The sequence below is a fragment of the Chanodichthys erythropterus genome, chromosome 5, assembly GCF_024489055.1.
Source record: "Chanodichthys erythropterus isolate Z2021 chromosome 5, ASM2448905v1, whole genome shotgun sequence".
Taxonomy (NCBI): Eukaryota; Metazoa; Chordata; class Actinopteri; order Cypriniformes; family Xenocyprididae; genus Chanodichthys; species Chanodichthys erythropterus.
The window spans coordinates 23,060,279-23,075,070 of record NC_090225.1 but is presented as its reverse complement, the minus strand read 5'-3'; the positions used below and the strand labels follow the sequence as shown (position 1 = coordinate 23,075,070).

At 37.9% G+C, this 14,792-nt stretch overlaps 1 protein-coding gene across 4 annotated transcripts; it reads left to right on the top strand.

Moving 5' to 3' along the window:
- Positions 1–1,814: 1,814 nt before the first annotated feature.
- tacc3 (transforming, acidic coiled-coil containing protein 3) lies at positions 1,815–14,117 on the top strand. 4 transcript variants are annotated; one of them, XM_067385385.1, is made up of 16 exons: positions 1,815–1,908; positions 3,054–3,219; positions 5,678–5,805; positions 5,990–7,135; positions 9,432–9,498; positions 9,599–9,767; positions 9,851–9,912; positions 10,022–10,155; positions 10,355–10,433; positions 12,404–12,553; positions 12,627–12,694; positions 13,063–13,106; positions 13,194–13,354; positions 13,480–13,586; positions 13,710–13,830; positions 13,951–14,117. In XM_067385385.1, the coding sequence occupies exons 2-16, from the start codon at positions 3,055–3,057 to the stop codon at positions 14,020–14,022; spliced, it is 2,673 nt and encodes an 890-aa protein (XP_067241486.1). In that variant the 5' UTR covers positions 1,815–1,908; position 3,054; the 3' UTR covers positions 14,023–14,117. The 4 variants fall into 4 exon arrangements, with proteins under 4 accessions (XP_067241486.1, XP_067241484.1, XP_067241487.1 ...); XM_067385383.1 differs by having other exon boundaries at positions 9,596–9,767; positions 13,951–14,115; XM_067385384.1 differs by lacking the exon at positions 1,815–1,908 and adding an exon at positions 2,438–2,557 and having other exon boundaries at positions 9,596–9,767; positions 13,951–14,116.
- The last annotated feature ends 675 nt before the right edge of the window (positions 14,118–14,792 follow it).

The following is a 14,792-nucleotide window of genomic DNA, read 5'->3' as shown; positions in this document are numbered from 1 at the left end:
TTTCATTGCAGCTTCAAAGCGTTCTACACAATCCCAGACGAGAAATAAGGGTCTTATCTAGAGATCAATCGCTCATTTTCCCCAAAAAAAAGATTTTGTACGTTTTAACCATAAATGCTAATCTTGAACTAGCTCTCTGCTTCTTCTCTATTAGAATTCCGGCAGTGTAGACACTGCTAAGTGTATTACTGCCCTCCACAGGTCAAAGTTTGAACTAAATTGTCATATACAATATGCTAGTGCAAGTATATAACAGTTAGTTCAAACTTTGACCTGTGGAGGGCAGTAATACACTTAGCAGCGTCTACACTGCCGGAATTCTAATAGAGAAGAAGAAGAGAGCTAGTTCAAGATGAGCATTTATTGTTAAATATATTATTTATTTATTTATTTTTTAAGAAAATGAGTGATGGTTTCTCTAGATGGGATTGTGTAGAACGCTTTGAAGCTGCACTGAAACTAATTTAGACCTTCAACCGTTTGGAGGCCATTGAAGTCCTCTATAAGGAGAAAAATCCTGTAATGTTTTCATCAAAAACCTTCATTTCTTTTCGACTGAAGAAAGAAAGACATGAACATCTTGGATGACATGGGGGTGAGCAAATTATCAGGAAAATTTTAATTAGAAAGTGAACTAATCCTTTAAGTATGTATGGTTAGTGTGTGTATATGTGTGATGTAAGCTGAATATAGGTCACTAGTGTAGGGAGAAGGAGCACAGTCTGACCTCAGCACAAACATGCCATTGTTATGTAACTCTCTCTTCTCTTTCTTGCCCCTCCCTTTTTCTCTTGCTATTGCATTTTTCTCAGATTCAGACTCTGATTTTTTCATGCTTTTGGCCTGGTAAAATGAGATTATATACGCAACGCATTAATAAACATTTTTATATACATACACAGTCCATAGTCCAAATATGCACATAAACATAAACGCAATCTCTCCCAGCTAACTCCCAACGAGACCTGCTTCATAAAGTGTGGTATTATTTGTGATCCGATGCTGCCCTCTGATGGTAGAAGGACGTATAACTATAGTCTTGAATGTAAATAAAACGCGTGGGTTTTATAAAGGCAACTATTATACGCACAAGCAATTAACCTGTAAAAATAAATAAATAAATAACCTTTCAAAGCACTGAATTTTGCATAGCTCTTTATCAAAGAAAGTTTTAGCAAAGTTTCTTGCCTGTGTAGATTCAAAGATCTCCTCATAATTGTTGTTGTTTGTGCTATTATGAGCTATTTTATAGTTTTAATTGCTACAGATCACGTGTATTTATTTATTTATTATTTAAATACACAACAATAAACTATAAAAATCTGTTTTCAGTGCTTTTTATAGGTAAACCCAACCTCATCCCCGTTGCAAACCTGTTTCATTGTATAAAAAAAAAAAAAAAAAAAAAAAATTAAATAGAAAGTAAATTGTGACATTGTAATATCTTGAATAAAAGTAATTAAAATAAAGTTTAACTTGCTCGTAAATGTGTCCTTTTATTTACATCGAAACACTAGGACGAAAACAACACAAAGTGTTATATTTAATATTTTAAATACAGCAGCAATAGTAGTTTACGCTAGGTATTTCTTTGAGGGTAAACGAGGTCATATTTATTTGACTTCATTATCTGTCTGCGCCAATGTTTTCCCCATTGGGTGATTTGGATGTCTATCAAAAGAACATCCAGTAGGATATCAGTTTGACGCGCAATGTTATTGGTCAATTCATATGATCGCCCCGCCTGACAAACGCAGAATCATGCATTTAATTGGCTGAGACTGCGTCGTTTAAATTTGAACCGTTTCAAACAGCAGAAAGTTGTAGACGCACAGCAGCTCTGTGTGTTTCGCTGTCTTTCGCTGAGAAGAAAAGGGTTTTGTGTTAAGTTTGAGCAGTTTGAATAAGGTACGTATTTTAGGAAACCGTGTACAGACTTATAGGAGACCATGACCAATAATGAAATATTGCGCGAAACTGAACATTAAAAGTCGTTGCTATTGACTGTTTTGCTAGTGCTACTAGGACGTTAATAATTATCCGCATGTGATAGTAATTTTTTTTTTAAATTACTGTAATCGACCTAAATGTCTTTTATGCAGAGATCTTCACTCTTATTGTAGTCACGAAGTTAATGTAATTATTTGGATAATAGCAAGAAAATGTTCATTGTTTAAGATTTAGAGACATTGCATTTCCAATAAAAAAAAAAAGTAACGTTATGTATTTTGCCTTTCCTGAAATGTATGTTTGTTTCATGTTAATTTTAATCAGCCCTCTCATACATGTGGCTGTGAACTGTTAGTCTAAGTTCAGTTCTTCCTGGCTGTTCTTGTTGTTCTTCTTTACTTTCATTTCGACGACTTGATCTTGGATCTGTGTCCAGGTTGAAATTTGATAATGTTATTTATGATGGTGAGCTGTTTATAACCTGTCCAGGTAGGCTGTAGGAGAGAGAAGCTGTCAGAAGTGCCTGTGATTACAAAAGATGACCATTTTATTGTCAGTCCTACATAGTTGAGCAGAATCCAGGGAAGGACAGATGAGGCCAAAATTGGTAACTTTTTATTGAAGAATTTATTAATTTCTTCCTTGTTCCTCCTTATTGTCATAAAAAGCATGCCATCAAGGGATTGCCACAGTGTTTGGTAGATCGACCATATGTCACTATTAGCCAAATCACATATAAAACCTACCAAATAAAAAAAAGTTACTTGGTGGTTTTCTTCCGTTATAGCCTTTGACCATCTCTCTAAGGCATGATTCCCTCACAGATAAAGAACCACTTTGTTCCCTCAGCACATGGCTGAATTGCACCGGTTGATATTACATTCTTGGGTTGTTAGTCACAGTGGGTTAGTCTGATCTCTGTCTGTTCAAAAGAAATGCAACAGATTTGAGGTGTCTCATGAGGTTTAGTGTCTGGGTGTTGGGTGAGAAGGTCAGATGCCCGCCTCCGGGTCTTATCAGTAAAACCAGCTGTGTATGGTGCCCACTGGGTGTGGCTTTCCAGAACCCATGTTGTCATATTCTGTGTCTCTCTTTTCTTGCAGTATGAGTTCTGAGGTGCTGAAGGAGAATCAGGGAGCTGTACGGATGAACAGCAGTTCTGAAGCTGCTTGTGACATTTTCGCATTGGATCAGACCACTGGCAGGCCCTCGATCCTGAGGCAGTCGCAGGCTGAAAACATCAGCAGGACTGTGCCTAAAGGAGCAAAGGTGGGCTTTCCAAACAATTTTCTACTTTTTTGGGTGCAATAAACTCTAAATTGTTAATGTTTTCTATTTGAATATATTGTGCAAATATAAAATGTAACAGGATATATATATATATATATTTATTTATTTTTCCCCCCAAAATGTAACCTATTAAATTTTCAGCATCATTACTCCAGTCTTCAATGTCAAATGATCCTTCAGAAATCATTCTAATATGCTGGTTTGTGCTGCTTAATATTTTTTTGGAAAACATGAAACTTCTTTCTTTCTTTCTTTCTTTCTTAATATTCTTTGAATACAAATTTGAAAAGAACAGCATTTGTTTGGAATAGAAATCTTTTTTTAATAGTGCTAAATTCTTTACTACTTACGATATTAAAGGGTTAGTTCACCCCAAAATGAAATGTCATTAAGTTAAGTCATTAACTTTACTTTTACTTTACCAATACCTTTTGTGTGCAAAAACAAAACTCAAATAATGACTTAATTTAACATTTTGAACTATTGTCACGTGCAGTGAAGGCTTCCGTGTTCATGTCCAAATGCCAGCTCAGTATTGGCAGACACTGTACACATGAGCAGCATGATGCAGGCCAATAATGAGTAGGCATTTGGAAGTAGAACACTGAAGCCTGCACTATGTTCACTGTCAACTGCGTATGACAACAATTCAAATTGTTAGTCGTTATTTGTTTTTGTTTTTTTGTTTTGCGCAAGTATTCTCGTTGTTTCATAACATTTAAGGTTGAACCACTGTAGTCACGTTGATTATTTTAACAATGTCTTTGGCTTGCATTTCTTTTAAAAGTGATCTGTATCAGATGTCTGCATTTTTACACTGCACTTGGTGAAACGAAAATGGCATATGACATCACAAATCAATTTAAAGGGTTAGTTCACCCAAAAATAAAAATTGTCATTAATGACTCACCCTCATGTCGTTCCAAACCCGTAAGACCTCCGTTCATCTTCAGAACACGGTTTAAAATATTTTCGATTTAGTCTGAGAGCTTTCTGTCCCTCCATTGAAAATGTATGTACGGTAGACTGTCCATGTCCAGAAAGGTGATTAAAACATCATCAAAGTAGTCCATGTGACATCAGTGGGTTAGTTAGAATTTTTTGAAGCATCAAATGCATTCTGGTCCGAAAATAACAAAAACTACGACTTAATTCAGCATTGTCTTCTCTTCCGGGTCTGTTGTCAATCCGCGTTCACGACTCCGCAGTGACAGAAGAGAAGACAATGCTGAATAAAGTCGTAGTTTTTGTTATTTTTGGACCAAAATGTATTTTCGATGCTTCAACAAATTCTAACTAACTCTGAAACTGGTTGGTGAATATTGGAATCCATGCGCTTTTTTTCCTGCTTACACTGTCATGGCTCATATCTGATCTGTCATATGGGAGGAAAAAAGCAGAATTGGGTCACTTGAACCATGAAGTGTAAATGGGGCCTTTCAATACCTTTCTGGACCTCAAAAGGTGCAGTGACATTGCTGCCTATGTGTAGTTTAGAAACCCTCAGATTTCATCAAGTGTCTTAATTAGTGTTCCGAAGATTAACAAATGTCTTATGGGTTTGGGATGACATGAGAGCGTGTACTTAATGACAAACTTAATTTTTGGGTGAACTAATCCTTTAAGAAGTTAAGCATTTGTTGTCCATGCATTGTTGGACCGGTAAGGCCCCGGTATACTTAAAACGAAAACTGATTTGATGTCATTTAGAAAAAAATCAGGCCAAAACGAAGTTCTTTTTGGAAGTTCGAAACGGCTTGCCAAAGTGAACTTTCAGGAAAAGTTCGCTCCAGCTGCGAAATGCCTTCGTACTACCATTGGTCAGTGATGATAACGTAATAGGAGGTGTGCACTGAGGCTCCGCCTTCACTCGCGTGGAAGTCTTCTGACTCATTTGATCTTTAGAGTTGGTTGAGGTAAGGGCTCCGTGGGTGAAAACATGAACACACTGGATAGCTGCTTTATAATACAAAATGAAGTTGTGCTTCTGATAAAATGAGGCACTGACATTGTTTTTCATGTTTGATACTGTAAAGCTGCTTGATTTTAATCAATCTATTGAATAAAGTGCTATATGAAGACGTGACGTGACGTGACTGGAATGCTACTTTACAGAGCTCGTGCTAACATTACCATGCTGTTATGATCAGATGCTTTTCTTGCTTTGCTTTCTATAATAAATGCTTTTCTCTCATTTTTGTTGGGTTTGTTTTGTTACTGAGAAGGTGCACAGCATATATTTACATATTCATCTAAAAGTCGATCACAGCAGTGTGGGTGGCGTCAGATGTTCGTTTACAGTATATTGCTGGTCACGCATTTCGAACTTCGTTTTACACCCAAACGAAGAACAAAAAAGAACTTTGTTTGAAGTATACCGGGGCCTGTAGGCTGCTGTAGTTTAGATTAACATGTGTTCTTTGTTGCTTTTGTGTAGGTTTGTTTTCAAACTCCTCGGCGAGACCCAGTCACAAAGAAAATCATGTCCCCGAGCCGCACCAGTAGGCCGGCCATTCAGGAGGACAACACTAAAGCACTGGAGACTCTCACAGCCTCTTCTGAGCAGTGAGCAAATTACTTGCAGCTCAACTTGTTTAGGAATTTAATTTTTAAAATTGAATTTAGGATAAGTTCATCTTTATGCAATCATTAGCTGTAAAAGTTAGTTTATAAATTAATGACTTTCATAGTAATCCATTTTTCACAAGTGACAAAATCCACTAACATGTAAAAAATTAATGTTTTATAGGAGTTCAGTGTTGAATAACACTTCCACCACACCGATTGAAATGCAAAGTATCTCCGTTGCCTACCCTGGTGATGACATTCCTGTTCAGAGCACAGGGGCCTATTCCCTCGATCTTGATAATCTAGATGCCATCGACCCTTTCCAGGGGTCCAATAAAATAACGAATTCCCCTCCTAAATCTTCTGCTTTACCTGAGGCTTGGACATCAGAGGTTGTAGAGTCAGATACAACTGCAGCCTCTGTTTCTGCACCTCAGGCTGAGGTTCCAGAGGTGACCAACACTGCACTTGATGAGACTCTTCCTTTTACCCCGTCAGTGGAGAATTCCCTTGCAGAAAGTTCTGTCAACATATCTTCAGCAGAGGGTACTGTCATCATCAAGACTAATGTTGAAAATGGCACCACAGACACAGAGGAGACCAATACGACTGACCCAGCATCACAGCAGATTCCTAATATGGAAGATCAACTTGAGGCCCAAGATTTGCCACTACCCCCGGCAGGATCTTACAACTTGGATTTTGATAATCTTGATTTGCTCAACCCATTCCAAACTGGTGGTTCAAAGATCCCAAACTCTCCTGTGATTGGCAAAGCATCAGCTGTTTCTGATCCATCCCTGCCTAGCCAAGAAGCAAAGCAGGAATTGGAGCTCTCAGTCCAGACCCCAGATGTCCCAACATCCTCAGATGCCTCAATGCCACCTCAGGAAAACTCCACTGTCACAGAGAGCTCTTCAGCACCCCCTAAGAATAACCAGATGCTACTAGAGTTTAATTTTGATGATGGAGCTGAAGTCAAGCGCAAACCTCCTCCAAAACGCCTCGGGGTCAAAAGACCTGCCGGTGCAAAACCTGGGACCAAAAAAACGGATGCACCAGTCACTGAGAAGAAGGAACCAGAACCCAAGAAGTTGTCCCCTAAGAACACAGAGGAGACAGACTGTGTGGATGTTCCTCCTGCTCAAGGTTCCTACACCTTTGATTTTGACAAGTTTGACGACCCAAACTTTAACCCCTTTGGTACAACGGCTAAGATGGGTAGCTCTCCACCTCGTGGGGTCCAGACCAGCCCGGTTTTGAGGAAAGCACCATCTCCACTTCAGCAGCCTGAGGCTCCAACACAGATTGACCAGCCTGAGCAACGGTACAGAAACCAGAGCTAACACAGCATGTATAAACATAACATGTAATTTTAAAAATTTTCAGAATCTGAAGCATTCTTGTAGTTCAAAAGTAGAATATGGTGCTATCAACATTATGGCTTTAATTCTCAGATTCTAATGCCTCGTTTCCACTGAGCGGTACGGTTCGGTACGCATTTTTTCCGTTTCAATTGTCAAAAGTTGTGAATGGTACCCTAATTCCGAACCGTACTGTACCACTTTTTTGGGACCCTTTCGTTGGGGTACCAAGCACAACAGTACTGTACCAAAAGGGTGGAGCTACACTCTGCAGAACATTGATTGATTGACAGAGAATCATCACTTGCGCATGCTACAAGGGGAATGACAACACAAGAGGCGCCACACACAACGCGTGTATTAATTATCTTCACTTCATGTAGGCTATATAGCAAAACAAAATGTAAAACACAGCCCTGCCTCTTTTCGTTTTTATTTAAAAAATATTGTGTGGAACCTATTGTGTGGTTCAGGCAATATGTGCATAATGTACTCTGATTATCTTAAAGGAACACTCCACTTTTTTTGAAAAAAGGCTCATTTTCCAATTTCCCTAGAGTTAAACAGTTGAGTTTGACCGTTTTCGAATCCATTCAGCTGATCTCCGGTTCTGGCGGTACCACTTTTAGCATAGCTTAGCATAGTTCATTGAATCTGATTAGACCGTTAGCATCGCACTTAAAAATGACCAAAGAGTTTTGATATTTTTCATATTTAAAACTTGACTCTTCTGTAGTTAAATCGTATACTAAGACCGACGGAAAATAAAAAGTTGTGATTTTCTAGGCTGATATGGCTAGGAACTATACTCTCATTCAGGCGTAATAACCAAGGAACTTTGCTGCCGTATCATGGCTGCAGCAGTGCAATGATATTACGCAGCGTCTCTCACAAACGTCTCCATGGTTGCAAGGCACGTTCCCTGTGCAAGCAGGGGCTCACGGGTGCTACGTAATATCATTGCACTGCTGCAGCCATGGAACGGCAGCAAAGTTCCTTGATTATTACGCCTGAATGAGAGTATAGTTCCTAGCCATATCAGCCTAGAAAATCACAACTTTTTATTTTCTGTCGGTCTTAGTACATGTAACTACAGAAGAGTCAAGTTTTAAATAGGAAAAATATCAAAACTCTTTGGTCATTTTTAAGCGCGATGCTAACGGTCTAATCAGATTCAATGAACTATGCTAAGCTATGCTAAAAGTGGTACCGCCAGAACCGGAGATCGGCTGAATGGATTCGAAAACGGTCAAACTCAACTGTTTAACTCGGGGAGTTGGAAAATGAGCCTATTTTCAAAAAAAGTGGAGTATTCCTTTTAACTGTATGTAGCCTATAATAAAATGAAATAAGACAAAACAACCTTCTCTTTTTGTTAAACGTCCGTTTAATGATCAATAATAACCATTATAAATAAAATATGAGAAGCTATACAATAAGAAATAAAGACAAGCAAACAGTTCAGTCAAATGTACAGCGCACTACAACGGTAAAGTTAAATAAATATATAAAGTTCACTTTCCCCTCTGCCAAAACGATTTGCCCGGGAACAAATTATAAATTCATGAGACCAAAGATTGCCCGTTATACACAAGATGAATGATATCTTATTTTTAACCATTACAGAGACATCAGAGCCAGCGGCGAATGTCAGAATGACTAGCCGAGGTACAGCTACTCTCGGCTGGGTACGTGAGCACCGAGTGCCCGGTGATCGCCTGGATCTCACAACTCCGACGTCAGATCAAATTTTCAAATAGGTGCTATCTTTATAAATTAACCAAAGATTTGAGATTTAAACTACATTCTCACCTGAAAAACTTTTAAAACTGCATTTCATGACACAGTAAAATAGTTTTTAAATTACGCGAGGGTTTCTCCTCCGCTTGCTGGTAGGTGCTGCGGCAAGGACGTCTGAACTTTGCGATCTTGGTATTCTGAAACGCCGAATGCAAAGCTCGTCTTCTTTTTGTGACAGACAGCCTCAAGCCGAGAAGCAAGAACAAGATCTGCTGTAGTATGTCCTCCATTGTTGTTTACTATATTGTTTTCTTGTTTGCGCGAGAATGACGTCGATCACTATTTTCCGGCTACACCACGCCTGATCAAGGTGTACCGCTCCGAACCGTACCGCTCAGTGGAAACGAGGCATTAGATAATAAAATATAACCTGAATGCAATCGAAGTCGATTTAAAGTATTTACCAAATGCATAAATGTAAATAATTGTTGAGCTTAGATTTGTCTCTTTCCCCTCCAGATCTCACCAAGCAGTTTCTGAGAGCAATGAAAACATTGCTGAAACTGATCTTCCTGTCACCAAGCAGGTAACGGTGCCTTTCAATTTAAGAATTTAACAAAATTCAGTTTTTCACAAGTTATGGTCATGTTGACACAATTTACTCATTTTTTTTTTTTTACTAGCAGGTAGATGTAGAGTCATCTGCTGTGTCCCACACTAACATATCACAGAGTCCAGCGAAACGGGAGCCAGAGATCATAGCAACACCTGAATCTATGGTGTGTTTTCAGAACCAGACCTGTGATCTTGGTGTGGTGGCACCAAGTGAAGATGAGTTTGTGCCTGGGGCATTGTGTGAGTAAACATGGTTGCACTTTTTATTTGAACTAATCAGGTGCAAGCTTTCAACATTGTGAGCAATATTCTCTTTCTCTCAGTCATGCCAGGAGGAGATTTTGATGGGCAGATGGATTATCTGGAGCAGTTTGGATCAAGCACTGTGAGTGTTTCCAGTTTTGAAGAGGAAATAAGGAAATGGCTACACTATTTGGTGCAACAGTTAAGCAACATTTCAGATTTTCAGTGCTTTACAAAAACGCTTTTTATAGTTTAAGGAGTCAGCTTTGCGGAAACAGTCACTGTATTTGAAGTTTGACCCGCTGTTGAAGGAGAGTCCAAAGAAAACTGGAGTGGACAGCTGCAACTCTGGATTCAGCCTGCCACGGCCCTCTCTTGCCATCAGGTCAGTCGGTATTCTCCACAAATTCATTCAAATAAACTCTTTCCTTATTGTCAACCCTCTTGAAATCTTCCTGAAAATATTACAAATATGCTTTAAAACGATTTCAATTGCCTCAATGCAACAGATCTGATCTGCATTGTGATCAAAATCTATCATGCAAATCTATCATGTGATCATGCAAACTTATTTTGTGTGTTAGGATGATGGAGGCTGCAAAGTCTGAAGGAAAGCAGAAGTCTCACTGTGACAGTATGAAACTACTGGATCTGCCTGCACCAGTAAGGCAACAAACTCCCATAATCCTTTGTATTGCAACTTTAACATTGTCACTATACACTGTAAACCCAAATAAGTTGGCAAAACAAAAAAAAATTAGACAATCAGTTGCCTCAATTTAAGTTAAACACAGAGTTCAAGCAGAACTGGCAGATTTTGTCATACATGTAGATCTTAACTCAAAGCTGCTGTCCGCAGTTTTTCCTCTATCGCCATCTCTGTTTGAAACATGCGATTGCAGTCATATGCGGAACAGTTATCTGTACGTGCGTTGTGCCTCGGCACAGCTTGTCAGTGCGGATGAATCTAATGCTTGCTGTCAGTCACCGCACCAGTGTGGATACTGAACTTTAGAATCACAGACTCTACGTCTTGAAAGTATGACCAATATAAGAATTTTCAATGGAAAATATCATCTGAACAAGTAACATTTCTGCCACTTTTGTTTTGATCAACTGAGGAAAAACGCATTAGGCCTACAATAAATCACGCTGCCAATGATTAAATCTAACGATCGCTTGTATATGGTTACTGTATATTGTTCTCAAATTGTTAATGTTAACAACATCAGCACTGCATGACTGTGTATTTAGTGTGTATTGGCATTACCTGTAGATTTAAATTACTGTATCCACTCCACAGTCCGAAGTCTTTTGCTTTTTGACTACGGGTGAATCTCCAGTTGGCACTGATGATTGTCATTTGGACCTTTCTGGATTACAATCCACCATCAAAATAAGTTTAATTATTTCAGCTGCTGTGATAGAAAGTCCCATCGAGAGGCTCAGTTAAATCATTTGAGGAAGCTGCCGGTAGTGGCACGTTTATAGCCTTTTGTTTACGGTCGTGACATAATGACGCACAGAGAAACTGCTGCATGCTTGAATTTCTTGCGGAAATCCGCCAGTTCGCTCTTATTATAAAACATTATTACAAGCTAACCGTCGTGAATCGAGACAAGATAATTATTTTTGAACACTGGCTGGTTATGTACTTGTTCGTTTTGAATAATTTTGAATCAAAAAAATTTGCGGAATGCAGCTTTAATGTTTGAGTACACATTCATACATTTAAAATTGTCATCTAACCTCAATGTGTTTATTAGTATAAACATGGCTAACTATAACAAGCTAATTCAGAAACGGCTAACATGTTAACAATAGTATGGTATAACACTTGCTAAATGAGTGCAGAAAAATATAAAGCATTTAACATACTTGCTCTCAAACCAAGCCGCATGCACCATTTGTCACCATGATGGTAATTCCAAAAATCACATTAACAGAAAATTTTCTGAAATAATGTAATACGGTAGTCTTGCACAAAAACATTATATAACACTTAAATTTGGCGTTTTACTCTCCCTTTGAGTACCATGGGCAAAGCATGCTGGGAGATAGAAATCCCAGCCCAGTTTGTTAAACTTAAAACTTTTTTTTTTTTTTTTTTTTTTTTTTTTTTAACCTTCATAAATAGTTTTCTAAGTCCTTACGATGGTTAATTGACTTGTAGTGGTGTGTTTGAGGCGTGCACTAACCCCCTCTGGTACGTCTACGACATAAAACAACACTTGCAAGTTGAGCTGCGCCGACCCGACACAATCTTAAGTTCATCTTACTTAAAATATATCAGTTTTGTGAACTTAAAAGAAAAAGTGCTAAATACTAAAAAAAGAAGTTTGTCTTAATTTTGAGTGTTTGGATTTAGTGTATTAGGTGTTGAATAAAACAATAAGCCCCAGGAAGCTAAGCTGTTCTAAATTCAATGTAAACCACAGCTTCACAGTCTTATTGCTTTATAAAACGGTTAGTCCATAAAAATATTTATACTGAGTTCACAGTTGTGTTTGTAGGGTAATTTTCAATTGGTTTCAAACATTGCTCAACCAATCAGAATGAAAAAGGTCTGTTTTATAAACAAGCAATTTTCTTTGCACACTGAAGCCAGTTTTACCATGTGTATTTCTCTTCAGGCAGAGGAAACTGTGGTACCAGATCCAACTGTTCTGGACTTACTAGTTCCCACCTTAAAACAGCCAGTGAAGACTGAGGACTCCATCATAGAGGTTCTGAAGTACAGTCAGAGAGACATGGATGCTGCATTACAGAAAGCAGACAGACAGGTCAGCTTCCACGCAAGATTATGAGCACATCTGTCTCATTGGCACCTCTAATGGTTTGTTTGTCTCTTCTTAGGCGGAAGAACGGCTACAAGAGATGCAGACTCAGATTGACAAATTGCATCTGGAGAATCAACACATGTTGTAAGTCTTTATTCATACAGACACTTTCACATGATGATAAATGGGGGTTACCATGATCATGGAAAAGCTGAAATTGACTTTCAGGATTGGAAGAGTGATGGAAATATCTAGAATGAATATTGTGATGTTTGAATTGGTGTTTTGAGTTTGTTCTTTTTAAGTTGACTCATTTGAGGATCAAATTAAAAGTAACAGACACTAAGGAAGACTCTTTCGCAAATCAAACTTTAAGTATGATAATTGATAGTGTTTTTAAAAATGCTTTTCCAGCCAGTTGGGATTACTGGATCAATCAAAGTGTGGGGTCCCTGATGAATGATTAACATTGTAACAGAGCACCAGTCACACACTCTTCTTTCTCTTTTCAGGTTTATAGTGTCAGAATATGAGGCCACCATCACTCAAATCACAGGTGTGATGACTTGTTGTTGTTGTTGTTGTTGTTGTTGTTGTAGTATTATTTTTAAGGTGTGTTTGATACTAATACATGTGTTTACAGATGAGCATAAACAGAAGGAAGATTTGGCTAAAATTGAGTTGGAGCGAGTCCTTCAGGAAAAAGATCAGATGTCTAAAGATTTGAATGAAATGGAGCGATCCTTCTCCTCTGTTGTCAAACGCCTTGACAGATGCAAGGAAGTTATTGAGGGATTCAAAAAGGTGCATTTGAGACCTCTTGATTTGGGGATTGAGTTTGCAAGTCTTGTTTAAGATGTTATTTTGGTGTATAAGGATCTTTATTGATTTTTTTTTTTTTTTTTTTTTCCCCTCTCCTTTCCTAATAGAATGAGGAGACGCTGAAGCAGTATGCTCAGAACTGCATGGACAGACTGCAGAAAGAGGAAAAGCGTTATCAAGCTCTGAAGGCCCATGCTGAGGAGAAACTAGATCAGTAGGTGTTCTTCAAACTGTCTTTAATGTCTGAAACTCATCCTCTATTAATGTAATAATACAGTAAGCATGGATTGATTTAATATGGCTGAAAGTCTCACCAATACCACTGCTGATGTTTCAGAGCTAATAAGGCCATAGCAGAGGTTCGCTCTAAACAGGGTGCAGAGATGGCAACACTGCAGGTGCAGCTCAGGAGAGAACAGCTTAAAGTTCAGTCCCTAGAGAAGGATCTGGAACAAAAGGTACATGAGCACACACAAGGGATATCACTCTTACAGTGGTGGTCCAGCAAATTTTTATGGGTGTAGTACAGTTCTGAATTACTTGTTTTTTTTTTTAAACCATCTATTTTCTCTTCTTAGGCTAAAGAAGTCAAAGATGTCACAGAGCTGTGTGATGATCTGCTGCTTAAAGTGCAAAAGTCTGGTTTTTAATGTACTTTGCCCTTTGTGTTCATTATTTGTGTTTGTTCGTTATTTGTATTTGTTCTAAAGAATTTTAATAAATCATTAAAAAAGAATGAAAACACAAACCTTTTGTCTTGATTTGTTAGGACCCAGGTTCAAGTTCACATCTTTGCTTTGTCTAAAATATACTGCGATATAACGTAAATGCTTAAAGGATTAGTTCACTTTCAAATGAAAATTACCCCAAGCTTTACTCTCCCTCAAGCCATCCTAGGTGTATATATGACTTTCTTCTTTCTGGTGAACGAAGAATTTTTATTTGCTTACACACTAAAAGTGGTACTTAAGTCCCACTCAGTGAAACCATTCCCTCATGTACTGAATCTTCAGACAAAGTCAGCAAAGCACATTATGAAACTTTTTGTAAAAGCACAGTTCTCAACACTAGACACATCACTTAAAACAGCTCTTGTTTCATTTTGGAAACTGCCATTTAAATGCCACAATTTCCCAATCACCTACACCCAACGATCATGTGTGAAAACTCTTACAACTTAATCAAAACTGTGGATTTGAGAAATTATTTACCCCCTTTTATTTTTGTTTATAGTATAAATGTGTGTGTGTGTGTATATATATAAATATATATATATAAATTATATATATGAATATAATTATATATATTTTTTTTATTCATATCTATATATTTTATATATATATATAATATGAATAAAATTTCACACACAGTGAATGTGGATACAAGCCAATTCAGAAAGTCAACTTCATTTCTAAAGTGC

Coding starts and splice junctions, on each gene's coding strand:
- tacc3 (XM_067385384.1), top strand. CDS start 3,055: ATGAGTTCTGAGGTGCTGAAGGAGAATCAGGGAGCTGTACGGATGAAC. Junction 9,913..10,021: donor AGCAGTTTGGATCAAGCACT/GTGAGTGTTTCC, acceptor CGCTTTTTATAG/TTTAAGGAGTCAGCTTTGCG. Junction 13,831..13,950: donor AGAAGGATCTGGAACAAAAG/GTACATGAGCAC, acceptor TTCTCTTCTTAG/GCTAAAGAAGTCAAAGATGT.